The following is a 20,949-nucleotide window of genomic DNA, read 5'->3' on the forward strand; positions in this document are numbered from 1 at the left end:
GTTTTAAGTGAGAATGTGGCTGTGTAGCTGTTACTGCTTATTTACCACTGTCTCCTGTTTTTTTACCTCTTAGACTTAAGTGGCACATTCTAAGTCCTCACAAGATGAACCAATGAGTAACTGTCCTTTTGACACGATTTTCCTCTGAGCCTTCTCTGCCTGTCGCAGGCGGCCTCATCTGCTGCTGCTGTTGGGATCAGCCTGCTGGGTAAGTGGTCACGATGAGCAGCAGGTGTTAGGAGTGAGCGCTGAGCTTCCCTGCACGACGGTTTGGGGCCTTAGCCAAGTTATGTAGCCTCTCTGCCTCTGCGTACTTAACTGTAAGTAGAGAATAATGAGAGCTCCCGTTTCATAATACTGTTGGAAGTTAACGTGTAAAGGGCCACCACAGTGCTCAGTGTACAGTAAACATTAGCCAATATTCTTGTTTTGGATTAGCTTAGCACTGATTCCCATCCTAAAAAAAATAGCGGCTGCACATGGCCCAAGCAGCCCTGGACTTTAGGAATACAAGGAAGACTGGGCATGACTTGAGTTTTCAAGGCCAAAGCCTAGAAAGCAGTCTGTCATGCTTTGTAGGTCCATATAAGTACGCTTGTGTTCCTTCCTTCAAAGCAGTTGCTCCTAACGTTGCATGTGTGCCAAGCTGAGGCCCCACAGGGCAACAGGACTAGTCTCCTCCGGCCTCTTCAGCCTGTTGCCTTGTATACACACTTCCTAGTAAACGCTTTTAACTGTCTTGAGGAACATAAACATGGCAGAAGCTGTCAGCCCCTCAAGTATGTCAACTTACAGTATCTGATCACCAAGCTACAGATCTTAGCGTCAAACTCAAAAACGACGTATGTTCAGATATGGAAGTGGTTACTGTCTGTTGTGGGCTGGGTTGTCCCTCCACCTCAAATTCATATGTTGAAGTTCTAACCCACAGAACCTCAGAATGCGACCCTATTTGGAGATAAGGTGTCCCAAGAAGTGATTGCCTTAAAAATGAGTCCCTTAGGGCATGCCTTAATCCAATGTGAGTGGTGAGGCTATTTGGAGACAGACACGTACAGAGGGAAGACCATGTGAAGATGCAAAGATTGCTATCTACCTGCCAAGGAGAGAGGCCTCGAAAGGAACAACTCGCTGACACTTTGACCTCAGACTCTGGCCTCCAGAACTGTGAGGAAATTAATTTCTGTTGTTTAAGTCCATCTGTGGTTCTGGGTGTGGCAGCCCTGGCAAACTGAAGTGTCCAGCTGAAATGTTCCATCTCCATGATGACTGCTTATAGAAGCAGCTTCCAAACAGTGAGTACAGTCAAGCTCAATTTTACTAGTTATCACGAGCAGCATAAACGGCAGGAACAATTTGTAGTGTTTCTGTCTTACTGAAAGGGACACAATCACTCAGCTGCTTTGGCTCCTTCGTTTCTCTTTCATATACACACTTTCATGAAGCCCCTAGGCCTGTGTAGTGCTCAGACAAGGACAACTTTCTTTTCGAAAACCACTTACTAAGTGCCGGGACAGTTTAAGGCATTGTAGGGAACAGAAAAATGGTCCAGACCCTGCCCTGCCCTCTAGAAACTCAAAATCTTACAGAGCCCTGGCTGCCCAGCTGGATCACCCAAAGAGTGGAGAACTGTCAGGTGTGCAGGTCACCCAAGACCTGCTGCCGAGGCTCCTGGGCTGCCCAGGTGGTTCTCAAGCAGTCCACAGGAGTCATCCTGGAGATGATGCAAAGTACAGATGCAGACATCTACGCCTAATGGAAATAAGACTATGCAAGTGTTACAGGTACAAGTATTAAAATCTAGGAGCAGGAGTGAAAAAGTCACACTATGAGAAGATTAGTAAAGAAAAGGTGAGATGAGCCTGGATCTGCGGTGTGGTAAACTAAAGCTAAGGCAACAGATACAGGACTAAACATTTTAGAATACCTAGTTTACCAAACCAGTAGCTACTTTTTGATTATTTTTAATCAGAGTGTTTACTTGTGGTAGGCATTGTTCCACATGCTTCATCAAGAACACATTTACACTGCACAGCAGGCCTGTGATTGTCCCTAGTTTGCATAAGAGATGGGGGTGCAGAGCGGTCACTGGTGCAGTCACAGCCAGAAGTGGCAGTCTGTGCCTCGCCCAGCAGGCCTCACTGATTCTCCAGGAGCCTGGTTTAAGACTGGGATCTCCCTACGGCAGGCACAGATCCAGGCCCCACGTCTTCACAGATCAGAGAAGCTAAACTATTCCAGTTAGACAAAGTGTTTATGTACAAGGATGACAGAGGTCACAGCATGCTTTGGTGTTGGTGTTTTCTGCCCTCTGCAGCCCCCTCACCCTGCCCTGCCCTGCGTGGCTGCAGACTTGCTGAGGCACAGGCTGGAGATGGGCTTTGGGAGATGAACGTGACAGAATGAGGAGAGAGCGGTACTGACTTGGGAAAGTTTACTTTTTGAATGATCTATTGTTTGTCAACAGACAACCTCCTGCCCCTCTCAGCTAAATGCTCTTGGGCATTTGTGACACTTAACTTGCAGACAGTCTGTAATGGCAGTATATTTTAGTTTAATTTGTTTAGTCCTCATAGGGCATTGTAATAGTGGGTTTACCCCCATCTTATAGATGTTGAAAATGAAATTCAGAACATTTAAGATTTTTTATTATGTTGTGATTTGTGCGTTGGGAATACCTTTTAAAACGTATTTTTCCTCCCGGTTCGCTTCCATGCTGATCTCCCTGCTGCTGCACTGACACCTCATCTCAGGTGCATCTCACTGCTGCCGATAGTCGTATGTTTGCACTGGGGCCGTGAAATGCATTTTTATAAGCAGAGGACACCTCTGTGGGCCGTTGTTCTTAATTGGTCAGAGACAACTGGCACCCGTCTATGAAAAACTGAATTATTCAAAAGCGTGGGAGATGACATAATGTTCTGTTAGGGACTTTTTCGAGATGCCTGACCCAGATATGCTGTGACAAAAAGAAAGCGTGCCAGGCTATTTTGTATCTGAAGTTCCCAAAATGCAAATAGTGTTTCATGGCAAGAGAAACAGGGGAAGACCCATTCATTTATTCAGCACATATTGTCTTTGGGAAAGGAACATATTGGGCTTTAAAGGTGGGGTGTGTGGAGCAGGCAGGCACATAAAGAAAAACAATGGCTAGTGACCAGGAAATCCAATTTCAAGTTCATATGCAAAAAAAAAAAAAGTATGTACAGGATCCTACTCCTTTCTTACAGGTATGGTTAGGATGAAGGAATACAGCAGTTTTTAACAGTGAAAACAGAAGAAACCTAAGTGTGCTTCAGAAAGAAAATGGTGGATAAATTATGGCACGTCCATATTAAGCAATACAATGCTGCTATCAGAAAGGATGAGGTAATCCATGTTAACAAACATCTCCAAGCCATATCCAAGTTTCAAATTTTCCTGTAATTGATTTCTGGTTTCATACTATTATGGTTGGAAAAGATGCTTGGTGTGATTTCAATCTTAAATTTATTAAGAACTTGTTTTGTGTCCTAATGTGATCTATCCTGGAGAATTTTCCATATGTGCTTGGGAAGAATGTGTATTGTTCTTTTGGCTGATATGTTCTGTATGTCTGTTAAGTCCACATGGTCTAATGAGTTGTTTAAGGCCAATGTTGATTGATTTTTCTGTCTGAAGGATCTAGTCATTGGTGAAAGTGGAGTATTCTAGTCCCCTACTATTATTGTATTGCTGTTTCTTTTAGCTCTGTTAACATTTGCTTTTTATAGTTATGTGCTCCTATTCTGGGTGCTTAAAATTTATGAATGTTATATCCTACGGTTGGATTAATGCCTTTATCATTATGTAATGTCTCTTCTTTGATAACAATGACTGACTACCATGCTAGGGATAAAAAAAAGGCATGCCACTTTTAATTTAGTTACCAAGTAGCACTGAATACACTTCTAACTCATGAGCATTAATTGGATAACAGTCAGTTTGTAAAGTGCAGTTCCTGGGGTACCTGCCTGTTTGTGGCCCACCGTGCAGTCTTGGCCAAACCACCTTTCTGGGCCTGGGTTTACCCATCTGTTAGGATTACAGGATTTTCCTCTTTTAACATTTACTAGCTATTTTTCAAACCTAGGTTACCTGTGACGATGGCATATTTAAGGAGTTTATTGTTTACAGACCTTTTTTATTATCCTTTTCAAGGAGCCCTGCAACAGGAGCCTTAGACACCACACGCTCGAAGGGCCAGATGAAGACTGGCCCTATCTGTGTTGCCACCACAGCTGCAGAGAGGAATGTCAGGTAGTAGAAAATGAGTTTTGTTCAGTCACTGCATGGCTGTAGCTACACATGGAACATTTGTAGGCCAGCTTCCTAAAACTCTGAGTGAAGATAAATAAAACAGGAAATCGTATGATCTTCATTAAGACTCCATGGGTGTGTCTGCGCTCCTGCTCCCAAAAGGACCACTAATAGATGAATTTCTTGTACTGCCAAGAACAAGCCTCTCTCGTCTTCCAAATGCTTCATTTACTAAAACACAAATAAATAGTTAAGAAACTACTAGATCAGAAAGAGCCTATAATATAAAAAAGAGACTAAAATGTAAAAATGGGCAGTAAGTTAACTCTTCCCTGGAGTGGAAATTTTGTTTATGAACATATATTTATTATTATTGTTTTTTTAACTAAGCCATCCTGCCACCTGTTGGCAGCTCAGCTCAGGCCGGGAATCAAACCGCTGTTGCTCAGAGCTCGCACTCTTGAGCGAGCTCTTAACCAACTGAGCCACTCGGCCGGCCCTGAACATATATTTAATACTTTGTAAAAGGGAAAGTAAGTACCCAGCTCAGAAATCCAACTGAATGTTCCCAACGAGGTTAATGTTAAATTGGTCTACTTTTTACAATATTTTCTCTGCCTTGTCCTGGATGTATCTAATCCACCTTGATAACAAACGTCCCCCCTTGTAACAGTGGCTCTATATTGCCATTATCCTATTTCTGATAGTTCCCTATTTCCTTTCTTTCATCTGTCTCTGTATCATGTATACATAGAATGTTTTTGGATTAAGAATGCCTTTTCTATATGGGAAGAAAGATTCAGGAATCAGATAGTGGGGCTCCATGTTTATAGGACAAACCACACTACCCCCAAAGGAATAAATCAGCAGCCAGGTCCCCAGGAAGGGAGAGGAAGAGAGGGGAGCGGCCCCTGGAGGAGAGCTGGGTTCGGTAGAAAGTGGCTGAAAAAGGCAGATTTATTCACACTGGGAACTCGGAAAGGGGGGACGTGGGGGGAGTCATTCCTTGAGACCGTGCTACATTTCCTTCCAGCTTCCCCATTAAGATCTTTCCGTTTTAACATTCAAATTTGTCATAAAGACAATAGATATATATTTTTTTTAGCTGAGCCATCCTGCCGCCTGTTGGCAGCTCAGCTCCGGCTGGGCATCGAACCGCTGTTGCTCAGAGCTCACACTCTTGAGCGAGCTCTTAACCAACCGAGCCACTCGGCCAGCCCGACAATAGATATTTTTTAAATGATCTACATTTCAAGGATGAAGACAAATTTATTGTGAACAAGAACATTTCCAAATTACATTTGTTCCTGTTTCCTGAGCAGACTACATATGACAGGATGAACACTGGATCTACCTTTGCTATCTAGCTAATGTATTCAGGCCACATATCTGTGTTAGCCATTACAGAACTCCTTCAGAAAAGGCAGGAAATTAAGATTCTTACCTGAAGAGACTGTGCTTATATCCCAGACCCGAAGCCCTTCTTTCTGACCTCCAAAGGCATAAATAAACGGCAAATCAGGGCAACAGGCAGAACAAAAGAGAACTCCCTGGGGAGAAGAGAAGAGAACGGCGGTGATTCCAATCTTTCCAGAGAGCCCTAATCTAGATCCCTGTTCCTGGCTACAAGAACCTAGGATTGGAATGGTTACTCAAAACCAACTCACCAGCATCTCTTTCAAGTCTCCTGCAAAGGTAGTTCACAGTTAAATTGGAAGGAATATTACAACAATACAAAGCCAGACAAGTTCAGCATGATGGATAATCTGTGAGAACGTGCGTACGCTCTGACCGCTCAGGTCTCTGACCTCCATTATCATTCTGTCTGTTAGGGATTTCCTAATAAATCTCATCTGCCAAGTATTTTTAATTTTACTTTTTAAGCAATGATGATGATACCAAAGGTCACTATTAAATAATTTGTGAACTTTTAATGTTTTCTTTTTTCACATTTTTATTACTAGATAACACATGCATTATAGAAAATATAAACAAGTATAAAAACCGCTCAGTGAGATAATCGGTTTGTGTTTTGGGGTAGGGTCTTCTAGATTTACATATACTCATTCAAGCACTTGAGCATTTAAATATAAGCATGGATGATACTATAAAAACTGCTTTTGTAATCTGCCTTTCCATTAATATGTGTACACACACACACTGGCATACATACATACATAATTTTAAACAACTGTGTAGTGTTCTATGTCTGCAATTTAATTTATATAACTCAGTGCCTGGTATATACTAGGTACTCAATAAATATTTGCTGAATGAATAGATTCGTTATTTCTAAATTTTTTGCCACTACATAGTAATCAAGTTCAGTGTAGTCAGCACTAGTTACGCAAAGAAGTGATAAACTGACCCCAACAGCTACGGAGCTTTAAAGCTTCAAGATTTCCTGGGATGGTCCTGATTTTAGGGTAAAAAAACTTGGCCATCCCACTTGTGTCCTAGAAAACCTTCTCCCCAACTTGTTCTTACAAGCAACCGTTAAACATGTGAGTTGGAAAAGGAATCAGATAGTCCCTGATTTCCCCCCAAACTGTCCTAAGTCATAAAACTCGCACCGAATTTGGCTAAGCTCAAAATTAACTTCCCCTAAAAAATTCATATCCTTTAATGCAGTGATTCCAGGAGAAAGACAAACACTGCAGGTCAGAAACAGAAAATAAATATGTGTATGGAGATTCTTACCATTTTCATGTCCCTGGAGTGGACTAGACTTGGCCTATCTCCTAATATGTCCCAGATCTTCACGTATTTGTCTGCTGACGCGGTCACAAGGCAACCCTTGATTTGACTGCTTAGATCAAGCCCTAGGGGAAGATTGGTTCAGAGACTCTGACTTTGAATACAGATTTACTTCATCATAATTTAATAGAAATGAAAGAAACACTATTCTTGCTCACCAGAGATTTCATCATTGTGTGCATTAAGTGTAAAAATTGGCTTATTTGAACGCGCATCCAAGTTATATACAAAGCCATCATCTGTACTGGCCTGAAACGAGAAGACAGACAAGAGCAGGCTACATGACAATAACACTCAGCAATGGATAAACAGTATAAATCAGAGTGAAAATCAGCTATATACCTGACTTACCTGGGGAGCTTATTAAAAATGAACATGGAAGGCATTTACTCCTGGGTAAGTCGCGTTTGCTCTTACATGGACAAGTTCAGCTGATATGTCTGCTAGGCAGCTGGATATGAGTGTGAGGCTTTGGGAGGGATATGGACTAGGGTTAGAGAGGTGAGAGCACAGAGGTGGGATTTAGCTCCATGAGGACAGAGGGCGATGCCCTGGGAGTGTAGGCAACAGAGCTTCTCAAGGAGTGACGAATGCTGTCAATATTTTGGCAGTCAGTCAATCAGGTAAGAACTGAAAGGCAGATTACAGTGCGTTGTTACACTTTCAAAAAAGGGAGAGGAAATGAAGGAATTAAGAGACAGACCTCATCAAGGTTGAGCCTATATAAAGGCCAAAAGCAACAGCCAGTGCAGAAAAAAGGAAAAGGGACAACGGATGCAGTCCTGATGACTGGGCTGTGGATGGGGACAAAACAGAAGAGGGAGGTCTCATCCTTTGAGACTGGAGGGAAGAAGGTACACCATTTTATTGTGATCACTTCCCACTTCCCTAGATATTTGTGATTTTAGTACCAATGACCATTTATTAGCAAATAACCTCAGGAAATATGTGTGCTTGACCTCTGAGAGCCAAAGTATATACAGCATTCAAATACAACTAGGATTTCACTCCTGATAACTGTAAAATGGAATCTGGCTTAAGGCAGCTCAGCTGGGAGTGCATGCACCCACGTACATAGAGCAAAGTGTGCTCAGAATCGTTATTTCAGGAACCTTATTAAAACTGCCCATATATTTTAAGAAAACTGTTTTGTCAAGAACTCCTTCCCCCATTTACAAAGCACTCATATTTACTTTAGGCAAATTAGGAAAAGTATGGATGTATCACAATTTCTTTAATTACTCTCCTTCTGGATGAAAGCTGGGATTTTATTTCTCCATGGATTGAAATGTCAATGGAATCTTTGGATGCTACGTGGAAAACTGTCATCCTACAGACACCGAGGGGATTTATAGAAAGTTCGTGTACTTTTGTCCTGTCTGGGAGACAGTGCTATATTAATTAATTAGGCTAGCATTCTCATTATTGGAGCTCAATTTAAGTACTAGGGCTTAAATAATATCTTCTTGGACTGATGTAACCATTAAAGAACATAAAAAGAATACTAACCATGCTAAGTATTTCAAAAACCACATTAATAAAATGATCAAAATCAATAAAAGAAAATGTCAAACTTTGGAATGGTTGGAAATTAGCAAAATCATTTACATGTTTATTTTTTGTAGCTGATCCATTGTTCTCTTGTTAAAAATACCTTATTTTTTTACTCTAAAATCCAAACACTTCATATAATTAATACAGAAAAAGCTTTTCAGAGAGTCCCTCTACAGTGGAATTAAAAGAAGTAATTAGTAACCTGGATAGGCGAAACAGTAATATGCATAGTCTTACCAAAAAATGACATGGTGAAAAGTGATTCCAAGTCACTCTCTCAATCTGCCCACTGAATCGCCACATTCGATGGCTTTCATCCGGACTTCGGCAGTCATACAAAGCCACTGACCTGAACATATTCAGGCAAAGTTAGGGTTTTAACAGTTCATTTCTTCCATATGTTTTAACTTTATTTATAATGACGTGGTTATAAAACATTGTAAAGTTAAGATCTAATGATTTAAATCCTACTTGGAAGTTCTCAAATAAAGCAGAAAAGATGAATTGATTTTCACTCACTGGTGGACCCTGGTCCTGTCACTTGGAGGCATGGGTGTCTCTGGATGGAACAGTGGCCTTGACCTTCTCCAGATTGAATCCTCCACTTACAAGATGAATCATCTCTATTTCCAGAAGACTAGACAATTTCTAATTTCCACTAGTGCTCAGGGCCAGATAACCAATTATCTCAGTCACACTTACTCTCTACAATCAGGTTACTGTGTTGGGGGAACTGACAGATACACTTTTATAATTGTGCATGAATCACAACTAAAACATGCAGACATATCGCCCTTCAAAAGGATAAGGAATCAAAATAAAGACGCAAGTTGGTTTCATTTCCCACTGCATATGTGATCTGTTTTGGCCAAGACAATAAGACAGAAGTGTACTTGTTCTGAGCCTGGCTCTCAAGAGTCCTTGGCATCTCTGCTTGAGCTTCCGACCCCACCATGACCTCGTCCGCTGGTCCCAGGAGGACATGAAACACGAGGACACTGGCAACTCTTCGTGGCCCAGCCAAACAAGCCAAGATTAGCAGAGCTACCAGCTGAATACAGCCTAGATTAGCTCAACCTTGCAGAGGCATAAGAAATAAATGTTTACTGTTTTAAGTCACTGAATTCTGGGATGGCTTGTTTTACAGCAATGGTTAGTTTAAAAACCCTCTAGAGGGCCGGCCGAGTGGTGTGATGGTTAAGAGCTGGCTTGGGACACCAGAGGGCCCCGGTTCGGATCCCACATATGAGGGCCAGTGACCCTGCCCTCCAAAAAAAAAAAACCCTCTAGAAATCATAGTAGTTGCCAATTAGGAACTACATTATGACAGAACCACATTCCCTTGCAGACTGAAAGGACCAGAGCTGAAAAGGACAAATAAGTATTACTGAAAATTTAAACATCAATGCCTCAGAAATGTATTCTGTCTGAGCATAAGGTGATACTTTCTGAATTAGTTCAAGAGGATAAAAACTAGCAATAATTCCTGAAATGCTATCTTACTTATCATATGATCCAGAAATAAGAGTCTGTGCTTCAAATGGATGAAACTGCAGAGTCTGGACCTAAAAGGAGGAAACGTAAATGAATAGATCTGTTTGTTTGGTTTTCGTAAATTGCCTAATACTTGGTGAGAACCAATGTGGCAGTGTTTCTATAAATTTTATCTTTCAAATTTAGTACTATTTAAAGAAACAAATGTACTGTATAATCAAAATGACAAAACATATTGCCAAATAAAGGCTGACACTTAAAAGGCATAATACAGCATTCTCCAAATTGTGTTTGGCAGATAACATATGTCCCTCAAATGTGAAAACATAGTCTGAAGAGAAAAAGGGAGTGGTCAAATGTATCCGGGCAACTCCACGTGCTCTGGAAGTCCATGGTGTGCACCAGCACCTTAGATCCCGGAGTTGTGCAGTAACAGATCTGTTAAACTCTTTAACCCCATTTGGTGGCTGATACCCCCAGTCTCTTTTGAGGAGCCTCTGTAAACATGTTACTGAGCACTATGTTCCTAGTCACTTCACATTTCTGTACTCATATTTGTGTCTCTAAGATGGGAAATTATAACTATCATACAGAACTTTGTGAAGATTCAATGAGACAGCATGTCAAAGCACTTTGTAATTCACAAAAAGCCATATATAAATGTTTGGGATCACTTGTAGCCAGTATTTGTCTCAGGTCTTTTAAAATCCCTTTTCTCCACTAAATCACCATACCTTGTCTGTGTGTACGGCAAGGCTAGCTGCTGGTTTCCCCAAGGACATATCCCACAGAATGACAGTGTTGTCAGCTGATGCACTTGCTAGCACGTTTCTGAGAAAGGGAGGAAACAAATCAGGTAATCTTTTAAAGATCAAGAGTATTAAATGTAAGAATTCCATTTATAATAGCATCAAAAAGAATAAAATACTTAGGAGTAAATTTAATAGAAGAAATTCAAGACTTATGTTCTGAAAACTATAAAAGATGTTGAAAGAAAAAATACCAATTAATGGAAAGCTATTCCATGTTCATGGACTGGAAGGCTTAATGTTGTTAAGACAGAAATACTGCCATCTACACACTGACCTGTAGGTTAAACCAATCCCTTTCAAAATCCCAGATGACTTTTTTGCAGAAAACTGACAGGCTGGTTTTAAGACAGGCTGGTTTTAAAATTCATATGGAAATGCAAAGGTTCCAGAATAGCCAAAATAATCTTAAACAGGAAGAGTAAAGTTGAAAAAAATCACAGTTCCTGATTTTAAAACTGACTCAAAAGCTACAGTAATCATGTGATACTGGCCTAAGGACAGACACAGATTAATAATTAAAGAGTCCAGAAATAAACTCTCAAATTTATGGTCACTGGTGTTTGACGAGGGTGCCAAGATTATTCATTGTTCAATGGGGGAAAACAACAGTATTTTCAACAAATGGTTCAGGGACAACTGAATATCCTCATGCAAAGAATGACGTTAGACACCTACTTTGCACTACACACAAAAGGTAATTCAACGTAGATCACAGACCTACTAAATGTAAGAGCTAAACCTATAAAACTCTCAGAAGAAAACAGATGTAAATCTTTGTGACCTTGGGTTAAGGCAATGGTTTCTTAGATATGACATCAAAAGTAAAAACAACAAAAGAAACAGATAAATTGGTCATTATCAACATGAAAAACTTTTGTGTTGCAAATGATACCATCAAGAAAGTAACAAGACAACTCACAGACTGGGAGCGGATGTTTTTATATCATTTATCTGATAACGGACTTATATCTAGAATACATAAAGAACTCTCAAATAATAAAAAGACAAATAACCCAACTAGAAATGGGCAAAGGATCTGAACAGATATTTCTCTACAGAAGATATACAATAAATGGTACAGACACTACTATATAGCCTAGCAATTACACTCTTAGGTATATGCCCCCAAAAATGAAAACATTACATCTATGCAAAGTCTTGTTCACGAATGTTTACAACATCATTATTCATAACAGACAAAAAAGGCAAACTAAACCAAATGTCCATTAACTGGTGAGTAAACACACAAAATGTGCCATATCCATAGAAGGGAATATTGTTCAGCAATCAAATGATGTATTGACACACACTACAATATGAATGGACCTTGAAAACATTATGCTAAGTAAAGCCAGACACAGAAGGCCAAACTGATAAGCGATTAATATCCAGAGTACATAAAGAACTATAACTCAACAACAAAAAAAACCAAACCCAGTTCAAAAATAGGTAAAGAATTTGAATAGCCATTTCTGCTAACATATACAAATAGCCAATAAGCACTTGAAATGATGCTCGACATCACTAATCATTAAGGAAATGCAAATCAAAACCACAATGAGCTACCACTTCACACCCATTAGGATGACTAGTATAAAAACAAAACAAAAAGTAACAAGTGTTGGCGAGGATGCGGAGAAACTGGAACCCTGGGCACTGCTGGTTAGAATGTAAAATGATGCAACTGCTATTGAAAACAGTATGGTCATTTCTCAAAAAGGTTTAAGAATGGAATTACCTTATGACCCAGCAGTTCCACGTTTGGGTATATATATATATACTCAAAAGAACTGAAAGTAGGGACTCTTAACACATACTTGTACACCCATGTTATTCACATCTGTGTGAATAACAGTAGCATTATTCACCATAGCCAAGACCTGGAAGCAACTCAAGTGTCCACTGACGGATGGATAAACACAATGGCATATACATACAATGGGGTATCATTCAGCCTTAAAGAGGAAAGAAATTCTGCCACATGCTACAACATGGATGACCCTTGTGCTAAGGGAAAGAAGCCAATCACAAAAGGACAAACAGTGTTTGATTCCACTCATGTGAGGTACCTGGAGGAGTCCGATTCACAGACAGAAAGTAGGATGGTGGTTGCCAGAGCCTGCGGGAGCCAGGGAATGGGGAGCTAACTGTTTAATGGGTATGTAGTTTCAGTTTTGGAAGATGAAAGAAGTTCTGGAGTTGGATGGTTGTAACGGTTGCATAACAATATCCACTCAACTGTATACACTTAAACATGCTTAGAATGGTAAATTTTAGGTTATGTCTATTTCACCACAATTGAAATAAATCAAAATGTTTAAAAAAATATGTGGATGAGATTTTGCGAAATCTAAATGCAGTGAGAAGAAACACAATTCTGCACTACTGGAACCGCAGAACACAGTTCTTCCTGGTGGTGCTGGAGAGGAGGGCTCCTATTCACCCAACATGTAACGAGAGCCTACTAAGAGCAGAGCTGGCAGGGGGCATGGGGGATGCCAGGCCTCAAACAGTACAGCTCCTGCCCTCAAGCAGCATGTACTGCGAGAATGAAAAAGGAGACACTGACACGAAGACCTGCCACGCACAATGCAGGCAGGAGGCAAATCGCAGCGGTTAGTCTTGAATGAGACTTCAGATGTTCGGTCTTTTTACCTGATCAGCTTATTCCAAGAAAGATCCAGGACCGCATCGGTGTGCCCTTCAGCTGCGGAACTCTGTAATAATTGTTTAATTACTTTGTGGATTAAAGCCCCCCCGCCATCCACCCAAAACAAAATTGATGTTAATTTGAAAGATTCTTTAAATCTTGAGGTTGTTTTGATCTTAAGCAAACTTGCTTGAAGACCCAGAGACGGAAACACCTTGTCTCCCTGTTAGACATTCCATGATCTTCTTTAGAGAAGAAACTATATAGTACTCCTTAACCTCAGTGCTATTAGTTCTATAAATATCAACTCCTCTGCCCCCAATCTTAAGTTTAAAAAGCTACAGGAATTAATACATGGATATTTAGAACTCAACATACTAAAGGCTAAACAGAAGTTGTTTTAAAGTTCAAAACTAGCATATCAGTGTGAAGAGTTACTCTATACCAAGGAAGAGCGTAACCAGGGAGTAAAATGTTTTGTGTAAGGATGAATAATGTGCCAACAGAGGTTTTATGCAGTCAGAGATCATTTGTTCCTTGGATAGGGTTTTTAGAACTAGAAGCTATTGTAATTATAACTCCCTGTCCTGTTCCACTCAGGTGTCTTAACTGTATGTTCTTATGCCCCCCACTAGCCTCAGTAAACTTATCGGTTTGTCATTTGAGTTTAAACCTCTATGAACTGGCTTACCTTCTTTCCTTTCTTTTTCTTCTTTTTTGATAGCTTACTTCCAAGTGTGAAGACTGGCTCTAAAGAGTCCACTATATCAAGGTCCCACACTTCAATGACGGGGGTCATATTTCCCACAGCAATGTAATTTCCTACAGGGGGAAATGATGTATTTACGGTTAAAAGTAACTTCTAATGAACTACACTGCACTGTGGACTAATTGAGCAATGGCTTAGAGCAGTTTCTCTCACACTTTCACATGTATGTACATCACATGAGTGCTGTTAAAATGCACAGCCCGTTTCAGGAGGTCTTGTCTGCATTTCTAACCTGCTCCCAGGTGAGGCCAATGCCGTGCGGTTAGGTATGAGTGACAAGGGCTCAGGCTCTCAGCCCAGGGTCCTCACTTAGGTAATGAGCACAAAACCTCTTCCGCCTTCATGGGCTGTTGTGAGGACGGGGATCTGATCAGATCATGAACGTGAATGAGCTTTGCAAGTGAGATGTAAGGTTATGAGTATTATTAGATTGTACACTTATTAAGAAGAAATGGGACGAGGCAACCAGAAGCATGCAGCTGTGGCTAAAAAGACTAACATGAGAACCTAATTCTCTTCATTTTGATGTTTTCTGAAAAGGTTCATGCCACTAACCTCTAGCTGGTAACATCAGACACATCATGCCATTTTATCCTGGGTTTTTATGAGACTTTCACAAGCAGCTCCGAACATTCTCAGGCCCTGTTCTTCGGCCTACAGTGGAGCAGCTACTCTTTAAGCCTAGCTAGAGCCTGGAGACATACAGACCCTAAACAAGTAAGTGATAGTGTTTTAAGAACTATGTAACTACAACTCCAGAAAACGTCAATAATTCTGAATACATTCATGCAGAATACATAACTTCTGTGGCTAGGAAAAACACCTAGGACTAAGAACCACTGAGCAAACTTAAGTTTCTAATTACCAGTCGAATCATCTGGGCTAGGATCAAAATTCAGCCATTCCACGCTCAGAGGGTACGCAGACAGCAATATATCGTGGTGCACATAAAAGGAATCCTCTTCTTGATTATAAACTGAAAAGATTGGGAAGAGAGACTTTACTGAATTAGAATAAGAAATCACATCCCACTCTAAAGAACAGACTCCCCCTGTTAAAATACAGGTGCCCACGCTTAAAATGGGACATATTTTATGACGGTAAAGGAGACTGCCAAGTTGTTAATGCTAGGCAAAAAACTGCATGTCTAATCTGTTGCCATCACCTGGTGTGCCCGAGGGGGAACAGGACGCTGACAGGGCCCTGACATCTGCCTGAATACTCCATCTGCGTGCTCACTGGTCAAAATGGCCCTGTGTCCTGGTTCTCCCATCATAGAAAACGTACGCTCATAAGGTCTCCTAGGGAGTGGTCATGTGCCGCATAACGTTTCTGATACTCACAAAATTCAAAGGAGTGACTACAATAAGTTCTCACATGAGACTGTATAAAAATCAATGACAACAAACTGTAATCGAGTTTCAATTTTTTGAAATTAGAACTGGGTTTTAAAAAAATTACCAACATGGTTTTCACTTGAAATGTGTAAAAAGTTCAAAGATAATTAGGAGAATTACTTCACATGGAAGTACCTGTTATTTAAAGCCCTGTGGATTTTATAAATGGATCACAATGGGCCACGGGATTAAAATGGTCTATTCCATTGACTTCCTGCAGGAACCTAAACACTGTGAAGAGTTAAAGAAACCCAACCTGATACATAGAATAAATGACAAAGTAACCTAGAAGATGCCAAGAAACATAAAAAGGTTTTCATTTTCAAACTGTGCAGCTGTGCTTCCTATAGTTATTAGGCCTTAGCTTAATAATTTCTTTCAAGCTTCAAAATTTTAAGACAGATGACTAGAAGGCAGTTGGGGAAGGAGGGTGTCTGGGCAAGGATGGACGTGTTCTGAGGGTGTCTGCACAGAGACACAAAAGGGCAAGAAAACAAAAGTGGGAATCTGAAGGCAGAACATTCCAGACACCTTCAAGGCCTATTTTTAAGGCAACAACCATTTAATTGATGTTTGTTAAATGAATAAATATCTACATTAAAATACATCTGATTTTAAAATTGAAATAAAAAAGGAAAATTTAAATCATTGCCTAGTCCAGAGTCAAAGTATTCACCTCTGGCCTTGACACAAACATTCCTTGAGCTGGAAAAGGTGACCAAGTGCTCTGGTTCCTAAAGAGAAATGCAGGCCTCTGCACAGAACTTCTATGAAGAAAATAAAGTGCATTGCAAAAGGAGAAATGCTTGAAATGACTTGGGGGGGGGGGAAGGCAGGATAAAGCCTGCCCATTGAGTATAATCTTTGCCACATAAAGAAAAAGTAGCCAGAAAGGAGACTGGAGAAAAAGCCAGGACGACAAGTCACCTTAGAGTGAAGTGATTATAAGTTTGTCCTACGTTTTTACCTAATTTTATTATTTTTTTTAATCTTTTTTTTTAGCTGAGCCATCTTGCCACCTGTTGGCAGCTCAGCGGCAGCTCAGCCTGGGCCGGGACTTGAACCGCTGTTGCTCAGAGCTAGCACCCTTGAGCGAGCTCTTAGCCAACTGAGTCACTCGGCTGGCTTACTTAGTTTTACATCCAGGTTTTCTCGAATGGGGGGAATAAGTGAAAAACTGGCAAAAATGTTTAAATAAAAGAAATCCCTGTTAGAACCTTCCAGGAGACCTATTTTCCATAAACTCGGGTACCAAAGTGACATATCAGACTTTACATGCCCAGGCACAATGCACAATGACCAGGAAATCTGTAGACTTTAACCATGTAACCAACTTAAATGAGAGAAGGCAGGATCTTTTTTTTTTAGCTGAGCCATCCTGCCACCTGTTGGCAGCTCAGCGGCAGCTCAGCTCAGGCAGGGACTCAAACCGCTGTTGCTCAGAGCTCGAACTCTTGAGCGAGCTCTTAACCAGCTGAGCCACTCGGCCGGCCCGAGAAGGCGGGATCTGATGCCTAACAAAGCATAACAGTAACTATTATGATTATTATTTTAATGTCACTTAAATAGACTAGAACCTTTTAGAAAGGGATGCATTTACCCCTTTAATAAGGGATGCACTTACCATGCACCTCTAAATTGCATTGGTCCTGTTCAGCTCTACCACAAATTATGAGATTGTCACTGGGTTTAATCAAGAAATCATCACGTTCATATTGCTCCTAAGTGGGGAGAAAACAAGTCAAAAACCTTACCAAAGCAGATATTGAGTAAGGTTTTCCAAACACTTGAGGAGCATGATTAGAAAAGCCATGTAAATATTTACCGTATCTTTCAGAGTCACATAAGGATCTTGATCATTACTCCCATAGACTGTAAGACCCAAGAGAGATTCGCCAAGAGTTTCGGTGTCTGTAAGAGTTCATAAATTGAAATGAATAAAAGTCATTTTGACAAAAGCACTTTTTTCTAAGGCATCCTATCTTCAGACTTAGAGCCAATGGTCTATCTCATAACTAACTCTGGATCACCCACAGCTGCGAAAGGAAATAGTTGATAATAATAGTAAATAGGAATTTAAAAGCCATTTATATTTGACCTTGGAACGCATATCTGACAGTCTTGGAATTCACAATCTTCCAATAAAAGAATTAAATCAAACCATGAAACTCCCTTAGAAGGTATGAGAACTCTATTCAGATTCTCTAGCTTGCTCCTTGGAATCATTACTCAAAAGTGCTAGAGAGGCAGCCTTGAGGACCTGGAAATCCAATCACCCTAAAACACTGCAATCAACATGGAATACGTAAGGGTTGCCTGGTCAGATAAAACTGAAAAATAATGGGCTTCACAAAGTTAAAAGGGTTTCTTTATTGCACGTTTCTCAGAACCTCTGATATGCTAATTTGTCTTATGAATCTGGAAGAAGGGATACTATATGCCTTTTTCACTCAACTTACCTCAAAATGGAATTCTTTTATGGCATATCTGCAAGGGTGACGTAGAGCTGACCCTAAGTAACATAAAGCCCAGGGAGAGGAAGGTAGTCTTAACTCTCAGGGGGAGCTAGTTTAAAGGGGTAGGACTAATAGGTCTTAAATATCCGACAGGCAACAGAGATGGGAATTTCTACTGGATGAGAAAGACCGAGCCAATGAGCTGCCGGGTGTGGAGAACATTAAGGAGCAGTTTCTGAATGCCACCTCTCCAGGCTGGGTTAGCTCTTCCTTTCTCTGCATTCCCATGGCACTCTGTTGCAGCAGGATGGTAACAACCCAGAGTCCAGTGGAAAAAAGTATCCTCTGCACCTAATGAAGTGTACAGACGTTCCCGACTTATGATGATTCAACTTAAAATTTTTCAACTTTCTGATGGTGCAAAAGTGATACGCATTCACTAGAAACTGGCTAGGCTAAGCTATGATATTTGGTAGGCTAGATGTATTAAATGCACTTTCAAATTAAGATATTTTCAACTCACTATGGGTTTACTGGGACATAAGCCCAATGCAGCTTGAAGAGCATCTGCACTGAAAATAATGAAGGCTTTAGAGCCACAGAATGTTCAAACTTCAGCTCCATTTTCAGTTGTGTGATACTGGCAAAGTTATTTCATCTTTGTAAGCCTCAGTCTTCTCTTCTGCAAAATGGAGATGATAATTCCTCTCTCATTATTGCAGATAAAGAGAAATGAGTTACAGATGATTATACTCACTGCTTACAATAAAATATACTATTTTTTAAAAAAATTTAGATTAGTGGGTTAGAGCTTCTTTTCAACTGAGGAAAATTTTTTCATTTTTATTTTTAATTGTGCTACAATATACACAACATAAAATTTACCACAGTAACCATTTTAAGTGTACAGTTTAATCGTATTAAGTTCATTCGCACTGCTGTACATCCAATCTCCAGAACTTTCTTTTTACCTAGCAAAAATGAAACTCAACTCGTAGACGCATTAAATAACATGCTATTTGCCTAAGCCTTGAGCCACATTATCTGACGGACAAAACAACCAGATCTCAAAGGAAAGCTTTGGACCGCTAGAAGCATGATCTAATGCACAGAGTTTGTAATTAAAAACCAGCAGCAATGAGTGAATTCTAACCTGGGTCGCCTTCCTCATCGTATTTATCTAGGTCGTACTCTGCCAGCTCATCATCATCCAGCGTCCTGTCATCCTCTGGGTCACCGTCCTCCAGGGGCTCCCTTGGTCGTGCCTGGGTACGTGCACTCTGCATGCCGCCTTCTGAGGGATCACCTGCCTCCTCTTCATCACTGCCACCTTCTTCTCTATGCCAATGAAAAATCACCCAAGTGGCACCATTCAGTAACAAGACCACCTTGTCATCATTCTTTAAGATTTACATTTCATCTGGACTTTAAATTCCAACATTCCTAAACTTACTGTAATTTTTCCTTTGCGTCAGCAATGAGACGTTTTACTTCTTCTTTACTAAGCTCTACCTACAAGAGGGCAAACATTTCATTATGATATAGTAAGGAAATCAAATAATTAAAAAGAACTTTGCAAACTAATGTAAAATACAACTTGAAGAGGCATCAAGAATCAAACATCAATCCAGACTCTATACATTTCATGTAATTGGAGTTTTCACAGGTCCTTACAATTAAGATCCGTCCCACCTGGAACTGTTAAAAAATGATATTCAGTTTACTCTACTTCTCTCCAGTCTTTCCGAAAGGCTTCTATGGAAGCCCATCTCATTTTCTTCCAATTGCTCTCACTCCTTATTGGCCACTTCCTAAGCCAACCACCCTTGCCTTGGTCCTCTGCTCTTTTCCGTCACTACCAGCAAGTATTCACTCATCACGCTGTCACTTCTTTGCAAAGCTCATTCATCCTCAAGACTGGAACTACCACCTCTGAACTGATTACTCTAAACTTTCCCTTTCCTAGCCCTCTACTCCAGTTCCGTTTTCCCAATTGCCTGTAAGACTCCACTTGGACAAAACTGAAGGCATTATCTTCAAAATTGGCATTCTTTCAACTAATCAATGCTTCAGTACCTTTTAAAACACCTCCATCACTACCAAACTGTAAGCTCCTGGAAGACAGAAACCGACCTGTCATCGTGTGCTTAAGCACATAGTTCAGTGCTCAGCCCATTGTAGGGGTGCTTGGTGACAGATGATGAATGAATGAATGAACCAATCAGTCACCCAGTTTGTACCAAAAATGCCTCTAGTAATGTGGAAATCCTCTTGAGGGATCACACTCCATTGCTGGATAGCTCCAGAAAGGTTCTTAAGTTTAATTAAATGATACTTATTTTTCTGATCTCTCTCTCTCTCTCTCTCTCTCTCTCTCTCTCTCTCTCTCTCTCTCTCTTGCAGGCAAGTGTTCTAATTTATTAATTTTCTACATTAGTATTTTTAATGAGTGGAATTTTTCAATTTGCTTAGAAGCACACTCATTTGATACTGATGTAAAACTCAAACATAGTCTCTAATTGTGGTTATTTAAAACCAATACTTGCTCCAATGATTCTAGTTTTCCCCCCAGAACTTTCATAGTTCTGAAGTTGTGCTTCAGCTCTGAACACCTCTGCCCAGCCGGCATTCTCCTTCATGTCCTTGTTGATTCTTTCTAAATCCCCATCATGCAGCAGTGCATCCAGTTGTTATCAAGGGTGACAGTTCTCACTTCCTAGTTGGGTAACCCCTGGGTCAATGACTTGAAAGCTGTGTGCCTCAGTTTGCTTATCTGTTTAAA

General features: G+C 40.5%; 1 protein-coding gene across 2 annotated transcripts in view; it reads right to left on the bottom strand.

Moving 5' to 3' along the window:
- Positions 1-2,419: 2,419 nt before the first annotated feature.
- Positions 2,420-20,949, bottom strand: part of PWP1 (PWP1 homolog, endonuclein) — a 43,308-nt gene continuing 24,778 nt past the window's right edge. Inside the window, exons 2-15 of one of the 2 annotated variants that reach the window (XM_019642604.1) lie at positions 19,621-19,679; positions 19,321-19,505; positions 17,537-17,622; positions 17,336-17,432; positions 15,180-15,290; positions 14,237-14,367; positions 13,551-13,612; positions 10,818-10,914; positions 10,093-10,154; positions 8,827-8,938; positions 7,194-7,284; positions 6,979-7,100; positions 5,723-5,828; positions 2,420-4,509 (exon numbers count right to left, since the gene is read on the bottom strand). In XM_019642604.1, coding sequence (XP_019498149.1) covers positions 4,400-4,509; positions 5,723-5,828; positions 6,979-7,100; positions 7,194-7,284; positions 8,827-8,938; positions 10,093-10,154; positions 10,818-10,914; positions 13,551-13,612; positions 14,237-14,367; positions 15,180-15,290; positions 17,336-17,432; positions 17,537-17,622; positions 19,321-19,505; positions 19,621-19,679 — 1,431 coding nt within the window. In that variant the 3' untranslated portion in view covers positions 2,420-4,399. The remainder of the gene's footprint in view (positions 4,510-5,722; positions 5,829-6,978; positions 7,101-7,193; positions 7,285-8,826; positions 8,939-10,092; positions 10,155-10,817; positions 10,915-13,550; positions 13,613-14,236; positions 14,368-15,179; positions 15,291-17,335; positions 17,433-17,536; positions 17,623-19,320; positions 19,506-19,620; positions 19,680-20,949) is intronic. The other variant, XM_019642605.1, reaches the window with a different exon arrangement.

The sequence above is a fragment of the Hipposideros armiger genome, unplaced genomic scaffold (assembly GCF_001890085.2).
Source record: "Hipposideros armiger isolate ML-2016 unplaced genomic scaffold, ASM189008v1 scaffold_71, whole genome shotgun sequence".
Lineage (NCBI taxonomy): Eukaryota > Metazoa > Chordata > Mammalia > Chiroptera > Hipposideridae > Hipposideros > Hipposideros armiger.